This window comes from Leptonotus elevatus, chromosome 4 (assembly GCF_054856555.1).
Source record: "Leptonotus elevatus isolate MCC_2025b chromosome 4, RoL_Lele_1.0, whole genome shotgun sequence".
Taxonomy (NCBI): domain Eukaryota; kingdom Metazoa; phylum Chordata; class Actinopteri; order Syngnathiformes; family Syngnathidae; genus Leptonotus; species Leptonotus elevatus.
The window spans coordinates 12,294,704-12,312,374 of record NC_141242.1 but is presented as its reverse complement, the minus strand read 5'-3'; the positions used below and the strand labels follow the sequence as shown (position 1 = coordinate 12,312,374).

Here is a 17,671-nt window from a genome sequence, read left to right as displayed (position 1 = left end):
TGAGCATTTTTTTCAAAGACGGAAAGCATCAATCAATACTAAAAAGCGCATTGATGTCGATGATGATGATGACTCCGAGCTTGACGCCAAAGTTGGAAGCCTTGACGCGACTGTTATGATCACGTAGTAAGCCTCACCGGCTAAGCGCGGCTAGCGCTGCTAAGGCCGGAAAACGCGCACAATAACCGACCGGGTACTTCTACACAATCGGACATTCGATCGGGCGATGGAGAGTTGGCATCGACCAATGCAGATTGATGATGATGATGATGACTCCGAGCTTGACGCCAAAGTTGGAAGCCTTGACGCGACTGTTATGATCACGTAGTAAGCCTCACCGGCTAAGCGCGGCTAGCGCGGCTACCGCTGCTAAGGCCGGAAAACGCGCACAATAACCGACCGGACATTCGATCGGACAATGAAGAGTACCCCGAGTCCAATGCATATTCATCGGAGGAGCGGGTACAGTCTGATCACGGAGAAGACACTGTTTCTGGACTACGATGCCACCATGAATGGAGTGGATAAGAACATCTCTTACAACCCGGTATAGCAACTGAAGGACATGAGGAAGCCAGACGTAACACCACCGTAACGTAACCGTAGCATGATCCTGATATTAGACTTGATGGCAACACACACTGCAGTATATACTTGCTATTCCCCGGAAAAAACGGCCTGCAAGAAAGTGGAGCACGCGAAGAGGCAATCTGTTGTGCAAATGCTGTTGCGTCTCCTTGCACGCAGGAGAGTGTTACAAAAAGAAAACCTGTCGTTGAAACATCCACATATTTGTAAATAGCACCACAGTTGCACACATTTGTAAATAGTTTGCCAAATTGTTGTCAAATTGTTAAACGTATTTTGCTATCAAAAAACACTTTTTCATTCTTGGTGGTAGTGTTTTATAGAAGTAAAGCACTATTTAGGTGTTTGTGGCATCATTCATGGACAAAAAGAAGTGTAAAATTCACTAGAATGCATGAAATAATATCGTTTCACTAAAAGCTTGATTTCTCCGTATTTTGGTCCAAAACAGGCGAAATTGGGTGAAACTAACCATTTTCTATTGTTGATTACTAAAGAACGGAATAAGGTAGAAACAAACTTTTTTTTTTCTGATGAAAGATGAAAGTCCAATCTTTCATTTGGTAGTACGTGTGTTTCCATAGTCCAAACAGAACATTTTCTGTGGACCTTGAAAGATCAGTCAAAATGCTTAAATCGGCTGGCACTGACGGCATCCCTTTTCTGAAAACGTCTGGCAGTCAAAGAGTTAACAGTAGTGTAAAATTAAGTCAACCACTACTGTAACTTTAAAGAATCAGTGTGACATTTTCAGACTGGTAGCATCAGACATTGAACACCATAAAAACGAAGTACAAATCAACTCAGTGTTGGTCCCAAAATCAGGATGAAATGCAATGAAGTATACAACTAACTTTTTATTAACATTGTATAAATTATATGAAATTATATAAAATTGCTGTTTTCGACTTGCCAAGAGGGCAAGAACAATTCAAGACTTCTTTCTGGAGCTTTGGTTGGGCTTGTCTTGAGATTCGAGGACTTGTGTGTCCTGTTTGGCTGCTTATTCATGCAGTGCAGTGGGTCTGTATGCCTTTTTTTGCAGAACATATAAATGATATGCATTATAAATACTAGTGAGGCACATTTATGGCTCATGTTTCAAAAGTTGTTTGACTTTTAAAAATTTGAGTTGAACTGCAAAGTTCTACGGCATTCAAACGTCCAGGTATCACTTATAATCAATTAATTTTTTGTCACCTGTCAAGACCTTTTCCCATATACACCTTGACATGACAAAGCCTTCTGACTTTGAAGGCAAAACGATTCCACTATTATTCCAAATGTTTGAATGAACATATTGCAGTCAATGTGGCACAAAGACACGTACACTTGAACAGTTTCACTACCTTCAGTCATCCATTTTCTTCACCGCTTATAATTGTAACTTTTTAACTCATTTGCTACCCAAAACATATAAAAAAATATATATTTAAAAAAAAATGTATGTGTTTTTTATGTTTTGTTTTTTTTAATGCTAGAGCATGCAGAAGGCTTTGATGCAGCCTCTGACCTGAACAGGTCGCTGAAAGCAATGGTAGTTATTACAAAAAAACGGCAAGCGGGTGGCAGCAGAGTATAAGAGATCAACCAGGGCCATGTTGGAAAAAAAGCTATTTTCCCCAGTGAAACTTAGCTATACTGTAATGCTAACTGCTGCGAAACGGAAACAGATAGAAATCTACTTTTTATTCCTAATCTTTCTTTTAGTAGGTTCCATGTTTTTGTAGCAATATAACTCGATATTCTAAGGGTTTTGCAAAATCAGTCAAAATCCAGTAAAATAAGCAAAGAGCAAAGGGGGTTGCTTCAGTGAAAATGGCTGAGAGTGAATGAGTTAATCAGGGCACATATAGAAAAAAAAACACAACCATTCATACCTTCTGGACAATAAACTTGAAGAGAAATGATTCCACTCAAGCAAAAATGTTTATGAATCAATCCCACTGACCTTCTTCTTTCTCAGCCATTTGAATGTCACAGAGCAGCCTGAACAAGAATGCTGTGGTGTCACGAGCTTTATCTTCTAAGAACAAGTACGCAGTGTGATGGCGCATAGACAAAATGCATGCAGACAGTTTTTTTCCCACCTCATCACCCACACTTTAAAGTCTCCCCAAAGACCCGTCCCCCCTCCCCCCCTCCTTCTACTCACATAACTAAAATCCCCAAAGATCCATTTACGCCATCTCTTTGTGGGCCTCCTCCTCCTCTTTTGCAGAGTTCTGTAGTTCTGGAAGTAATCATCGTCCTATAAAAACCACCAGCGAGCATGAAGTCGTGAGCAGGCAGACATGTTGTGTATCTTCATACCCATGCATGTGACATCTTTCAAACGTGCGCACCAACTGTGGTCCTCTCGCTGACCTCTCTTTATAGCGCTGGCATTATGATCCTTCAACTGGCTTTACTGGGATTTGTTGCGCTTAGCAAAAAGGCTGATTTTCATTTTAGATGCCTCGTAGTATTTAAGTATGAAGCAGGGGAACAATAACAGTACAGCGGAACCTCGGAGTTTGAACGTCTCGGAAGTCGTACAAATCGGACTTCAACCCAAAAATCGGAGTAAAAAATGCCTCGGAGTTTGAACTCATTTTCGGAGTTCGAACACCCAAGCAAAGCAAGCTAAGCCGAACGTACCTTAAAAACGCGAAGCCGGATGCTCACGTTGCGGTAGTTGAGACGAAGCGCTGCTCATTTCCAGTCAGATCGTGAATACTCCCGCAGGTCCTCCATACTCGCGAGAGCATTTTGATTTTTTCACGACTGGGCCCAAAGAAAGACAACAGTGCCAGTGGCAGCAAAGAAAAACATACAGTGCTACGAACCACAGTGGAATTAGGAAGGAGGTTATCGCGCCCTTATAACTACCGTGACTACTTTTGTAAACACTGGCACGAGGACCCCCCTTAGCTGTTCAACAACGAGCCTGACGTTAAACAACACACGGAAGGACCGCTTAATAGTCGAACAATATGCCCAATGTAAAATACACAAACTCAGCACTGAACTAAGGCAAGCATTAACAAAGCATTTATCATCACCTGATGCCATCATAATACAACAAAAAAGTAAGGTATTTTTTTATTGTTTAAATACTGTACAGGGTGCAAATGTAAAAAACAGAAATATAAATTAAAATAGGAATTTTCTGTTTTTGGGACCTTAAGAACAGATTAATTACATTTACATTATTCCCTATGGGAAAAAAAAATTCGGCGGTTGAATAATTCGGACTTTGAACACTTCGCAGGAACGAATTACCGGCAGGGTTGGGAGGGTTACTTTTAAAATGTATTCCGTTACAGTTACAAGTTACCTGCTAAAAAAAATGTTTGTTAGTAACGTAATCCAAGTACCATAATAGTAAAGTAATGTAACTTGATTACTTTGGATTACTCCAATACCAAGTATGCTCATGAAGACAAAATAAAAATAAATATCACCACAATATATATACTATACAATGTGCCCCTGCTATTTGCGGGTGATAGGGACCCGGGCAGCCTACAAATAGCAAAAATCCTAGTGTAATTAAAAAGCATGTACCGGTAGGCTATAGATTGATTGATTGATTGATTGATTGATTGAAGGCCATATGCTGTTTTTGAACTTTCATTGAACCACACACAATTTAGGCAAACAGACAGATCCCACACCTCACAGTTTAGATAGATAGATAGATTAGCTGTGTATATGTTGTGTATGATGTTTAAATAGTGAATTGGTGGGAGGAAGATTTGTTTGGAAGGTGTAACTCACATTATGGTTGTAGGCTCACTGACATTCATCACTGGAGTCAGTTCAGTTTTTATTTCTTTGAGCTTGGACAAAATTCAGCATAATCATCTGAGGCCTTTGAGCTTCCTCAGTATGCAGGTCCGCATTTTAAGCACATGAAAGAGATTGTACGGTTGAGCGAGCAGCGACAAACTGTCTTTTCAAGATTGTAGCTCAGCAGCTCCAAAGCAGCTGACAGTTATAGATGTCATTATTCCACAGTCCGACTTGATCTGACGCAAACCTCTTTTTGTGTTTGTGTGTGTGTCTCGCCAGTGCTCGGTCACATGCGGAGTGGGACTCCAGAACCGAGGCGTCTACTGCCGGCTGAAAAGCAGCGGAAAGGTCAGGGAAGATCTATGTGACGCTCCATCACGACCCGCCGTCGTCCAGCGGTGCCAAGCTGCAGAATGCACCCATTACACTTGGGTCGCCGCTCCATGGAAAGAAGTAAGAAGAGTTTTTCTTTGATTTTTGGCTGCATTCCAGAGCATTGTCGGTCCATGAAAACCTTTGGAAGGATACAACCTTCCTCTGCTGGGTCGTTCCATGCCATCAATGATCATTGAATATTTTAGGATATTTTGGACTCCTTATTCTGAAACTTTTATGTGAGAGATTACATTTCATGAAATATTTGGTTTAGGTCACATGATCCACAAGGTCAGATTACAGGTCAGATTATAGGTCAAAATGTCAAGCTATGAAAATATGTACCAATCTTATAAATGATCGCAGACTTGGAGAATCCTTGTTGAATCCTGTTTCCTACAATACCTGTTTTGTGAAGATTGACCCAGTAGTTCCTTAGATAGAATGGTTCAAATATGGCCACGCCCCTTTTTGCCCAAAATGTCCAAATTCGATGGGCTATAGCTCCCAAAGCCCTACTCCTATAGACCTAGCATTTGAAATTCAGTGTTGCGCTATCACTACCAACAAGTACACCAAGTTTCATTGAAATCAAAATCTGCTTGGTTATTATAACCATTGGGTAATTTGGTATGCAACGACCCCGCTATGTCACAATTTAACATTCGCGCCCCTTATGTTATGAATTGGAAGTATTTTTTACACTATACAGGCAAATTTGAATTTAGAAATGTGTGCCTTGAGTGTCGTACCACGTTTATTGGTCCCTGTTTACAGACGGGACATGATTGCACATCACACAACAAAAACAAAATAACAATTGACAACAATAACCACATAAGACAAAGTGGATACAATAGCAGCCTGGCAGGTCAACGACGCCTACTAAAGTTATTCAGCAGATTTATGTTTCTTTTTTGTTTGTTTGTTTTCTTCACTGTTAATAAGGATACAGTGTTATGAGTGGAGCTACTTTTAAACGAGGTCGTTCCATGTCAAATCTTGCCTGGACAGCATTCTCCCAAAGACTTAAGCGCCTTTCCTCTTGTGCACTGCTGTGGCGTCAAAGGGTAACAGCGCCACCAATTGCTTTAGCATGCAGCTGAATACTTTTTTTTACTCTTTAGTTGAAGGGAAATACGCGTGCATGTGCACATTACCTTAGTTTTTCCTATCTCCAACAAACATCCTTGCTCGCAACCCCCTACTGTTAGGCAGATGTACAAATGTTAAAGAATCTCGTTATGCTGTTTTATTGTCTCTTTCTTGCTATCATTAAAGAGACAACCTGAAGGCTTGCTCGCTCGCTCTCAGTCCTGCACTGCTCATGAGGAATCATGGTTCTGTAAATGACCTCACAAAGTGGGACTTCCTTTTATTACGGTAGAGTCAAATCACACTTGTGTGTGTAGCTTAGCTTTTCATCTTTCCTTGTTGCTGTCATGAGGGACTTCTCCATGTTTGCCGTGCTCAGACGCCTGCCTATGTTGCCTCGAGAAACAGAAGAAACATTCAGTCGTATAAAAAAGAAAAAAAACTCAAATGCTGAAACTGTACTAGGTGACCCCCCCCCTCCACAAAAGCAGTTTGTAATTACCTGTAGATGCCACAAAACGGCAGCAAAACATTTAAAACAGGATCATAAAGCATCAACACCATACATCTAGCATGTACGCAATCGTGAAACCATGTTACATAAACGACTCAACTCAAATGCTTGTGAATCCTGGCAAATTGTAACAGCAAAGTCGACTACATGGGCTAGTCCAAGGCCAACAACATGGCGCCAAGGTTGTACTTTCATACAAATAAATCATTTAACATGACTGAATTCACATTCACCATGAATTTGCAAGACTTTCTTGTACATGTTCAAAACCCCGCTTTGAAACTAATGTGTTCCACGAATTCATGTTTATGGTCATATAAACACTCTTTTAAATCATCACTGGTGCTGAGGGAAATCAGCTGATCTGCTTTTATAGGAGCGCAGATGTTGAATCCTTAAACGGGTCCAGCTGCTTGAGCCGAAGCCTGCTGGGAAGTACAACAGTGCCCCCACTCTGTCAGCCCGTCCGCCCTCACGCTCTCCTTCTGTTTGCCGGCAGTGTAACGCCACCTGCGGAGGCGGCGTGAGGAGCAGGGCAGTGGACTGCGTGGGCCCGAGGATGACGCCGGCGCAGGCGGACTACTGCGAGCCATCGGCACGACCGCCGGCGCGTCAGCCGTGCGAAGGAGTTCCGTGTCGCCACGTGTGGACCACGGGGGACTGGTCGCAGGTTAGAACTTGAATACAGAAGACGCGCAGTCTGCTTCTGCACACCGCGCCGCCTTCCGAAATGTGTTTGGTTTGTTGAAGGAACTTTTGCTTGACCGTCAATCTGTGTGTGTGTCAGTGTTCCGCTAGCTGCGGCGTTGGCTACCAGCAGCGTGTGGTCTCTTGCTCTACAACACCCTCCTCTCAGGCCCCGCGTCTTTACGCCGCACACTCGCCTGCCGCCGGAACCCGCTGCCCCGAGCCCCGTCCTCTCAACACCAGGCCGTGCCTCCTCAAGGACTGCCCGCAGGGCTCCTACTGGAAAGTTGGCCCTTGGAGCAAGGTTAGCATGACCTTTCCTTTTCTACCTGCTTACTATACTTTGTTTGGCAGCTTGTTCCTTAGTTTGTTCCTTTTTTTACTGTCTTACTTATGTGCTCTACTTCTAGTTTTTTTGTTTTGTTTCTTGGTTTGTCAGTCTCAGATTCAGATGACTTTATTGATCCTTAAAAGCGCAGTTGCCCGAGTCGCAACCTGCCCAACAAACATGAGAACGACGACCAACAGATGAAGCCTGGCGGATCGCCCTTCAGTGCCCCGAGTTTCTTATAGGGATGTAATGATAACGGCAATATCGTGATATCGCTATATTAAAACTGCCACAATAGCGTCTGTTAGTTTGTTAGTTTCATTCATTGGTTCCTTACTTTTCTCGCTTCTTAGTTATTTTGTAAATTCGTTTTTGTTTCTTAGCTCTTTTAGTTAGTAAATGTGTTAGTTTACTAGGTTCCTCATTTCTTTGGATTATATAAAAATATAATTGAGGATTTCCACAAGGTTGTAGTGTGAGGCCATATGCAAATGAGATCATTAAAAAAGTCAGACATGATTCAGTTTATTGCCACATACGCAGTGGGGCTAATAAAGGCTGATTCAACTGAAATCTGATCAATAAATGTCTTGCTGCCAGTGCTCTCAGACATGCGGGGCAGGAGTGACGGAGCGCAGCGTGGAGTGCGTGACCTCCAAAGGAGCCGCGTCCAAGCAGTGCCGTCCATCAGAAAGACCCGAGTCTCAAGCTGCGTGTCAAGCGGGGGAATGTAAGTAAAACATCCCCTCAACTCCCTCGCAGTAATAATATCAAATTGACTGTGTTGTGTATGTTGGCCAACACCGTATCTGATTGTGTTTATAGAAACTCAACCGTTTCCCCCCTTTTCGCTTCATTTTAACACATTAGCCAGAACGGCGTCTCGCCCCGAAAGCCTCTTGAAGTGATTACCTCGTTGTAGGAAAAATGGGCAGTCAGCTCTTTCCTGCAAACTCTCGGGCCTATGAAAACGTCGCCTTCATTGTGAACTTGCGAGCTCTTCACAAGTCGGCAGCGCGCCAGACTTTGCGCGTTTGCCCGGCCGGCCTCTGCCAAGCCGGTCCGCGGTGGAATTAAAACGATATGCTCGGACGAGAGCCAGTCCCGCGCTCGAGTATTAATGCTAATCAGCACGAGATGGCCACTGAGGGACTCCGGGCAAACAAGAGCAGGCAACACATTTCAGAGAACAGCTCTCCATTTAAGGAAATGGGAATTCAACATAGGGGTGTTTATTTTAGTCACGTTCATCTTTTCATTCCATCAATAAGCATTTTATTCATATGACTCACAACCGCCTCTGACATGAGCCAAACTTTTAATTGCAGACGGTGAAATGAGTGTTCTCAAGCCAGAGCAAGAACCCCGGTTGCTTTTTAATGGCATACAGTCATTGAAGTAATAATTGTACGGTGTTCCCTGTAGCATATTATTCGTCCATGTCAAAGTAAGAACCCTACTGGTTTCGTATGAAATTCAACACGAGGGCCCTAATTTTGTTTACAGGCGCACGGCGGGCGGAGCAAGTCTAGTTGACCAAGTTTGGAAATCCGTCAGGCTGCGACGAACTGAGGGCATTTTCAGTTAAACACACCCCGGCACGTTAACAATTTGGTGATAGAAAGTAGACCAGGTGAAGCCAGGTCTAAATTGTGGCGCATTTCAATTTAACTCAGCCATTTTCACTGAAGCAACCCCCTTCGCTCCCGGATGTTTTACTGGATTTTGACTGATTTTGCAAGGCCCACAGAATATTGTGTTCTATTGCTTAGACTCCAAGGCCACCCGCTGGCAGTTTTGTTTTTTAAATAACTACCATTGTTTCAGGCCACCTCTTCATGTCATTAGCTGCATCAAAGACAAAACATAAAAATAAAAAAAAACATGTAAATACGTTTTTGGGCGTGAAGGACAAAGTATTAAAATTTTTTTTCCATGTTTTGGGGTTTGAATGAGTTAAACACACCCCAGCTCATTAAAAATTTGGTGATAGAAATTAGACCAGACTTTAGACCAGGTGAAGCCAGGTCTAAGTTGTGGCACAGGTAAATTTAAAGGCCACTTCAGTCGGAATCAAGTCTGTTCTGTTCACTCCGACAAAAGCACATTCGCCAATTTCTATCTGTGGCCGTCTCCGAAAATACCAAAAAGCACACAGTTACACAGCACTTTGGGGCCATTCTTCTGTCACGTGTGTGACATTCTCACAGGAATTCTGTTGTTCTTCCGGGCTCATGACACACACGTGACACAGCGCATTTACAGCGGTAGATCTGGGAAGGGAAGGGATAAAGCGGAACTACTTCTATGCTGACAGAGATAACCTAAGCTTGAAATCCGGATACTGATTTTGAATAATATCCCAGATAGATAAATAGAAAATCTCAAGTACATTCACGTTGTCTGAATAATTACTCAATGCCAGTCATGGATGCTGTTGTTTTGCTCCACCAACACACGATAATGCACTAAAACGACTGTCGTTCCCCTCAAGGCCGGTTATTCACCTCGTGCCGGGAGGTCCAGATGCGACAGGGCGTCAGGATGGACGGAGAATATTACCTCAAAATCAAGTCCCGCATCCTTCAGGTGCGTTCATCCTTTGTGAGTCACTTTCTCCACGTGTGCTCATCTGTGCTTTCTTCTTCTGCAGATTTACTGTGCGGAGATGCAAACGGATTTCCCCAAGGAATACGTGACGCTGCGCAGCGGCCAGACGGACAATTACTCGGAAGTGTACGGCTACAGGTACGTGATGAACTCAAAACAACTTTATGGGTGTGTTCAGTTACAATGAACTATTTTATTAACAAATTTGCTCCCAAAAACGTATTGATACGTTCTATTTTAAATGTTCAAGTGTCCCAAAGACGTATTTATACGTTTTTTCAATGTATTTTTATGCTAGAGCATACAGAAGGCTTTGAAGCGGCCTCCGGAATGCAGAGAAATGGTGAAGCAATGGTAGTAATGACAAAAAATGGCCAACAGGAGGCAGCAGAGTATAAGAGATCAATCATGGACAAACAAGCTCATTTAACTACAGTTCTAAATAGATTTGTGAATAATGATGAAACTTAGCTATATTCTAATGCTAATTGCTGCAAAACCGAAACAGATACAAATATACTTTTTTTTGATGAAAGAAGAGACTCTAATCTTTCTTTTGGCATGTTCCATGTTGTTATAGCAATAGAACACAATATTCTGTGGGCCTTGCAAAATCAGTGAAAATCCAGTAAAACAGCTGGGAGCGAAGGGGGTTGCTTCAGTGAAAATGGCTGGGAGTGAATGAGTTAAAGGGGAAGTCAACCCCCCAAAAATATTTTTGGGACAATAATATGTTCTATGCAGCCTCACTAATCTAAATATGGTATTCTGGTTAATATTGCGCTAGTGGAATACGAGTTAAGTCGTTTTATCCATCTCTGGGGCGGCCATTTTGCCAAGTGCTGTCGACTGAAGATGACATCAATGTTGCTCAGGTCTCAGGTAACAAACAATCACAGCTCAGCATCAAAAAACAGGTAAGCTGTGATTGGTCGTTGCCTAAGCCCACAGCAACTGTGATGTCATCTTCAGTCGACAGCAAGTGGCAAAATGGCCGCTTCCTAAGATGGATAAAAAGGGCTGGATTTTGCTGCATTACTCATATTCCACAAATGTAATATTAATCAGAATGTCATGCTCAGACTAGTGATGTCACATATTGTCAAGAAATGTTTAAGGTTGACTTTAAATCAAATAGTAGTGTTTTTAATTTAACTCATTCACTGCAAGCCAGCTTAAAATGGATTTTTGACGTCTATAGCCGTCAATGGCACTGAATGAGTTCATTTATAAGATAATGTCACCTACCTTAAATTTTTTTATCAAATTTACAGCTGAAGTCAAACATTTTGTTACAATAATATGTTGTATGAGGCCACAGTAATGAAAACACGTGTCTCGTCCACGAAGGCTGCTGAACCCCTTCGAGTGTCCCTACAACGGCAGCCGGAGACAGGACTGCAACTGCAGGAACGACTACACTGCGGCGGGGTACACCCTCTTCCACAAGGTCCGTCTGGACCTGAGCACGCTGAGGATACTGAGTGAGTAATTACTTAGTGATTGCATGTCTGCCACAGCGAGACCACACATGGGCTCCCGAAAGTGCGTCATCGGGGCTGATTTTCTCAAAATCCCCTTTGCCCGAACAAATGATTTTTTCCCAGCGCAAGTTGATTCCAAACACGTCGGAATGAAAGGGATACATGTGATATCATCGTAATAATAATACTGTCAGAGGAAACGGTTACACGCTACATCCTAAGGCTACGTGGCGCTGCTCGTTACTGCAGTCCGCTCCACCTTCCCGTACATGATTAGTGGATTAGCATCATGTGTGTGGAGAAGCTATCCCGTTGGCTCCGTCCTAAATGCACATGTTCTCATCCTCCCCGCGCATGGTGCTCATTTGGATTTGGCAGCTTGAAAAAGAGCTGAGAGAGGCAATGACTTCAAGATGAAGGATGATGAGATGCCACGCAACAGGTCATTATTTTTGAAATGATTGACTTTTAATTAATAAATCAATTCAAAGTTTTTGGGAAGTTTCGGGTACCTTTTCAATGTAAGGTACTTTTTACTCATGTATTTTTTGTGAAAAATGAAGGCTAGTCTTAACCTCCTTATTGTGAATTGCGCTACGTTGCACTGCTACTTTCGATTGTCACAGCAAAGTTTGAAAAGAGGCTCATGTGTTGTGCAAGCTATAACCAGTAGCGAACTTGCCATGAGCAAACGCAAGGCCCGAGGGCAAGATTCGGCCCACCACATCACTTTATGTGGCCTGTAGGGGTGTCAAAATGAGTGCATTAATTTTTAGTTAATTTAACGTTCCTTTACTGCACTGGGGGAATTCCAGTCGCAACGCAGCAGAGTCAGCAGACACGTCAAAATTTAGCAGTACAAAATTTTACAATAATGCATATATTTGTGGAGACTGAGGTCAAGTTGTATTTGACAAGTTTAAAAATGTGCAGAATTTCACAAGTTACTTCATGTTAAAGATTAGATAGCTCTTAATATGAAAAGAAAAATGCACTGAGCTGTCACCGTCTTACAATTATGCCATCTAGTGGCAGAAAAATGACCAACACAAATCAATATCACACTCAATTTTATGCATCATTCTGAAATTACTGTATCAATGTATAAAAGACGCTGCCATATTTCTATTAGTTTAACATTTTATTCCCACTTTTATGTTAACAAGAGTATGAAAACTTTTAAAAAAAACAATTTATTGTACATTTACAAGAGATATAAAATTAGCGATTAATCGTGAGTTAACTATTGAAGTCATGCGACTAATTACGATTAAAACATTGAATCGCCTGACACCCCTAGTGGCCTGCAAAGGAAAAACATATTGTGCAGTTCGAACTTATGTTTTTCTGCTAAAATATCAAAATTGAAAATTGTCTTCACTTTTACTCTTGATATATTGTGAGCATTTTTTATACGCTTCTTTTGTAAATAGAGTAATAGTTGAACAAATGATTTGTGCATATGGAGCATGTATACTCGGCATGGTAAGTTACTCACTACTTGAGTAGGTCCCGCCCCCCCACTGAGTACATACTGTATTTACTATTCGCTCAAATAATTATTTGGAGCACAACTTTTTACTTTGACTTGAACCAATCCCCCAATTGTGGGAAGTGTACATGTATTGTCATAAATAAATATATGTGATAAATGTATGGATTTTCATGGGACAGTGCTAAAAGTTCTGAGAACTGTCTGTGTGGTCGCCACATTTGCACACACGTATTAAGACGATATTTTCATGTTTGCTGTTCGTCAGTCACCGACCTGCGCTTCTCCCACACTCCTGTCGGGCGACCTGTGACCTTTGCCACAGCGGGTGACTGCTACAGCGCCGCCAAGTGTCCACAAGTTGGTGAAACAATCATATATGTTTTCCTTCTTGGCTTATCTTTCATAAAAACTGACTTGCGGCTACTTGCAGGGCCAGTTCAGCATCAATCTGATTGGCACCGGGCTCAGAGTGGCCGAGGCCGCCAAATGGACATCTCAGGGCAATTATGTTTCTGTCAAGGTCCACAGGTCTGAGGTAAGGAACTGCTATGCAATGTCTAACTGGCGGTTCCAAATGAATGATCAGATGCACCGTTCAAAGTTGTCATTTGTCACGCTCGTCTGTGTAGGACGGGACAAGAATCTATGGCCGCTGCGGTGGTTTCTGTGGGAAGTGCATTCCTCAGGCGCACAACGGGCTCCTACTTCAGCTGCGCTGAGGATCCCCAAGACCGCCGACCAGCAAAAACTTGCCCGGACACCAGTTAGTCGGACGCCATCGACATCTGTGAGCATGTTGCAAAAACAATCCCACTTTCACCACAACGCATGGTGACTGTGTTATTACGGTGCCTCTACAGTGAAACTGTCAATAATGGAATTGATGAATGATAATCAAAGACACCAGACACTGTTGTGCGAGACACAAAGGGACACAATCCTTCACCCGACTGATTGGAAATGCAACCAAATGAGGAACTGTTGCCTGACTGACTGGTCTGGCTTAGTGACTAACACTCTCGTTTTTTTGTTGTTGTTTTTTTTTTTGGTCATTTGCACAACAGTTTCCTATTGCAAGCAACACATCGTCATTTGGGTACATAAGTGGTGCTAAAATTACATTGACAACATCGACTTCTTTGGCCTACCTTACATTATTGATACAGATGTGTAGTTTCCTCTCAGAAGTACAATAGAACGACGGTACTAAGAAATCCACTTATCAACGTACGAACACATGATGACACTCGTGTGGTTTTGTCTCTCATTTGCGCACGTTCAATGTTACCTGCATCCCCTACCTCCACGTATTTATGTTTGACCATATTTATTCCGGAACCACCTATGTGTTAACCACTGCAAAATCAGAAGCAGCAGCAGCCGTCATCATGTTGTTGTTGATGCATCCGTTTTCAAACAACTTGTAGCAAATAACCACTGAATGATCCTGAACGGTGCTTTTCAAGACTACTAGAATGATTACCTCGCAAACACAGGCCGTCAGCATTTGGCTTGCAAGTTGAAATATAGGACGTAGCCGCAAAGGTTATCCCGTTTACACAGTGTGGGGAAAGGTTTTGGGACAGTCATGGAGGGGCTGTTGACGTTTTACGACTTTTTAACTTATTCACTGCCATTGACGGCTATAGACGTCATAAATTCATTTGAACTATTTCTATTAGTTAAAAAAAATATATTCCACTTTTGTTAACAAGAGTATGAAAACCTAGAAATTTTTTTTTGTACATTTAGAACAGATATAAAATTTGTGATTAATCGTGAGTTAACTAGTGAAGTCATGCGATTAATTACGATTACAAATTTTAATTACCTGTCACCGCTAATTTTAATAATATTTTCTTTAAAAAAATGTTTTAATCTTTTTATTAATCTTATTTAATAATATTTTCTTTAAAAAATAAATCTTTTTTTTTTTAAGAAAAAAAAATTTGGGGCGTCAGGCAATTACTATTTTTAATCGTAATTAATCGCATGACTTCACTAGTTAACTCATGATTAATCACAAACTTTCTATATTTTCTAATACAATAAAAAGAAATCTAGGTTTTCATACTCTTGTTAACAAAAGTGGGAAACATTTTAAACTAATAGAAATAGTTAAAATAAATTGTTGACGCCTATAGCCGTCAATGGCAGTGAATGAGTTAAGTCAACACATATATTTTACATTGGAAAAAATCACAAATTTACTTTCTCTGTGTAAAATTGGTGTTTGTTTAGTTGAAGGTAAAACTATTATTCTGTTGTGTGAATGGCAAGAACTTGATACACAAATTCATTGTACCGGCTGCCATCTAGTGAAAGAGCATTTGATTAATGTGGTTGTCATCATACGTCGCTGGTTTAGATAGATGAGCAAGGTAACAATTTTTAAACCAATTCAGTGAAGTTGGATATTTCTCACAACAGTGGGTTGGTGATCACGAGATAAAACCACTTTATCGACCAGCCTTAGCAAGACAATTTGGCAATTAGATTTCTGATAATTGTATTAACAAGCATCTATTTTATTTTATGTTCACTGCCTGTGTGTGCTCCATTACTTTTTTTTTTTTTTTTTACTACCCGCATCATGCAGCCTAACCCGTTAAAAAAGAAAAAGAAAAAAAGCTTTAACCAAAATTAGAGGTTAGATGGAGTCGTATTATTGTTGTTTGCTTGTATTGAAAAATGAAATGAATATTAAAAAAAAAAGAAGTCAATGAGCAGCTAGAAAACCTTCATTGATATCGGTGAAGGCCAACTGTGCTATGAGGTCTGTATCAGAAAATGTAAAGAATACTTGACGCACTATGTGCCAAACATTTTTGTAGTGATTTAACCTGTTCTTTGTAATAACCGTGAAGCGTTGTAACTTATGATTATATGCGTTATTGTTTGTATTATTCATACTTGAACCGCGGATGGGCATTGCATTAGAGACGCAAGCGCGCTCGTCTGCCTGCCGTTTATCCAAAGAGGTTTTGTTTTTATTAAACGAATGCTAATGTTACCTATACAGTATGTACAGTACAGTATGTAGCCTGTATAAAAAATAAATGATTTATTATGGTGCTTTGTTACTAATCGTACCGATACTGTATGCCTTGCCACTACTAACACATTTGGAAAATAAAGAATAAGAATGATTTATTGACATTTTACCACTGCAGTGACATCAAGACACCTGGTGAAGGAACAGGGATGGGCAACTTAAATGCTGGAGGGGGCCACCTTTTTTCAAATGTGCTACTCAAGGGCCACACACACTTTTAAGCAGGTGTAGAACAAAAAATTTATTTTAGATATGGAAAAAATATGTGCATATGTGCTTGTAATATATTCGATTTTTCATGATACTTTTCTCAATGCATGTATAAAAGATCAACTATCCTAATCCAACAACAAAGGGTTTGAAGCAAACAATAAAAATAATTAGGACTGTGATCCCCCCCCCCCCCCCCCCCAAGGGCTCACTTGCGTAATAATGACCATTCAAGGATGGCACAAAACTGCTCAACAGCAAATCAACATTAAGCCCAAGAACTCGTTTTGTGCATTTTGCACCCCACAAAAATCAACTCACTCAAAGATTTTACATTATTGAGGTACTATGTTTGTCTTGCATGTCTGCCATCTAGTGGTGAATGATGATTTTACAACTTAAAACTACATTTGATGCATTTTTACAGTTTGGCACACGAGAATTGCAGATATTTTATTTGAATTTTTTCCACTTTTTCTTTTTTTTTTTAGGAAAATGTCAATTGTTTATCAGTGTTTTTGATTATGTATTTGGGTTAATGACATTTTTGTCGAGATTTAAAACAATTTAAATGCCTTTTTTCAAATGGTTTATTTACTTAGCAACTTGTAAAAAAAATGTATTAAGAAAAACTGATTTTTAATAATTGTCCACTGCATTGACTTCTTTTGACCAGGAAACATCCACAACCCCCCCCCCCCTCCCCCTTATTGTCAATGGCTACAAATCTGAATTGTTCCCAAATGGATTGTGTTCTACCTTAAAGTTGGAACACATTGTGAGATTTCTTGTGTTTTATGTGTCAAATGAACACGTGAGTGACATATGGAAAGCACCGTGGTCTTCGGGACAAAGGTGCAAGTACCCCAGCAGAAGGCCATGTTTATGCAGCATACGCTTTCACAGAGATAACGTTGTACATTGAAAACAGATCCCCTGGTCCTTCAAGAGCCGCTTTGATATCCTGCCAGACGGCCGCCTCTGTTCCGAACAAAAATCTAATCGGAGGATTTAGGGACCTGAAGCATGACAGTTGCTCCCCTTCAGAGCGCTTTTCTCCTGCACGGACGTCTAAAAAGTCTCATTTATTTTACCCAGCTCAAATAAAAGGCATCTCTGGCATAAAATGGGCTATCCAATCACTTCTTACACACACTTGGGTCATTTTGTGCCTAGTTAATATCATGGTGAGCAAACACTTAAGTGTTTTGGCCTTGTAACAATCGCATAGAAGAACGTGATGACCTTCTAAAATGCCATCAGAATTTGAATAGTTAGATGTAACAACTGATGAATGTGAATGAAGGATAAACAGTGACATCTAGTGTCTTTAATTGGTTACTGCACCCGTTTCCCCACATTGCATTGACTGGGAAAATTTCACTTGGATAATAACAGTAATAATACAAATAATGCTTCCATGAATAAAAAATAATAATAAAAAGCAGAA

At 41.0% G+C, this 17,671-nt stretch overlaps 1 protein-coding gene across 1 annotated transcript in view; it reads left to right on the top strand.

Annotated features, from left to right (window-relative positions):
• Positions 1-17,333, top strand: part of LOC147175556 (A disintegrin and metalloproteinase with thrombospondin motifs 20) — a 104,475-nt gene extending 87,142 nt beyond the window's left edge. The window contains exons 30-39 of the mRNA XM_086074098.1: positions 4,645-4,818; positions 6,849-7,019; positions 7,137-7,340; positions 7,968-8,097; positions 9,862-9,956; positions 10,021-10,115; positions 11,328-11,461; positions 13,222-13,313; positions 13,387-13,491; positions 13,586-17,333. Coding sequence (XP_085930224.1) covers positions 4,645-4,818; positions 6,849-7,019; positions 7,137-7,340; positions 7,968-8,097; positions 9,862-9,956; positions 10,021-10,115; positions 11,328-11,461; positions 13,222-13,313; positions 13,387-13,491; positions 13,586-13,675 — 1,290 coding nt within the window. The 3' untranslated portion in view covers positions 13,676-17,333. The remainder of the gene's footprint in view (positions 1-4,644; positions 4,819-6,848; positions 7,020-7,136; positions 7,341-7,967; positions 8,098-9,861; positions 9,957-10,020; positions 10,116-11,327; positions 11,462-13,221; positions 13,314-13,386; positions 13,492-13,585) is intronic.
• Positions 17,334-17,671: the final 338 nt, after the last annotated feature.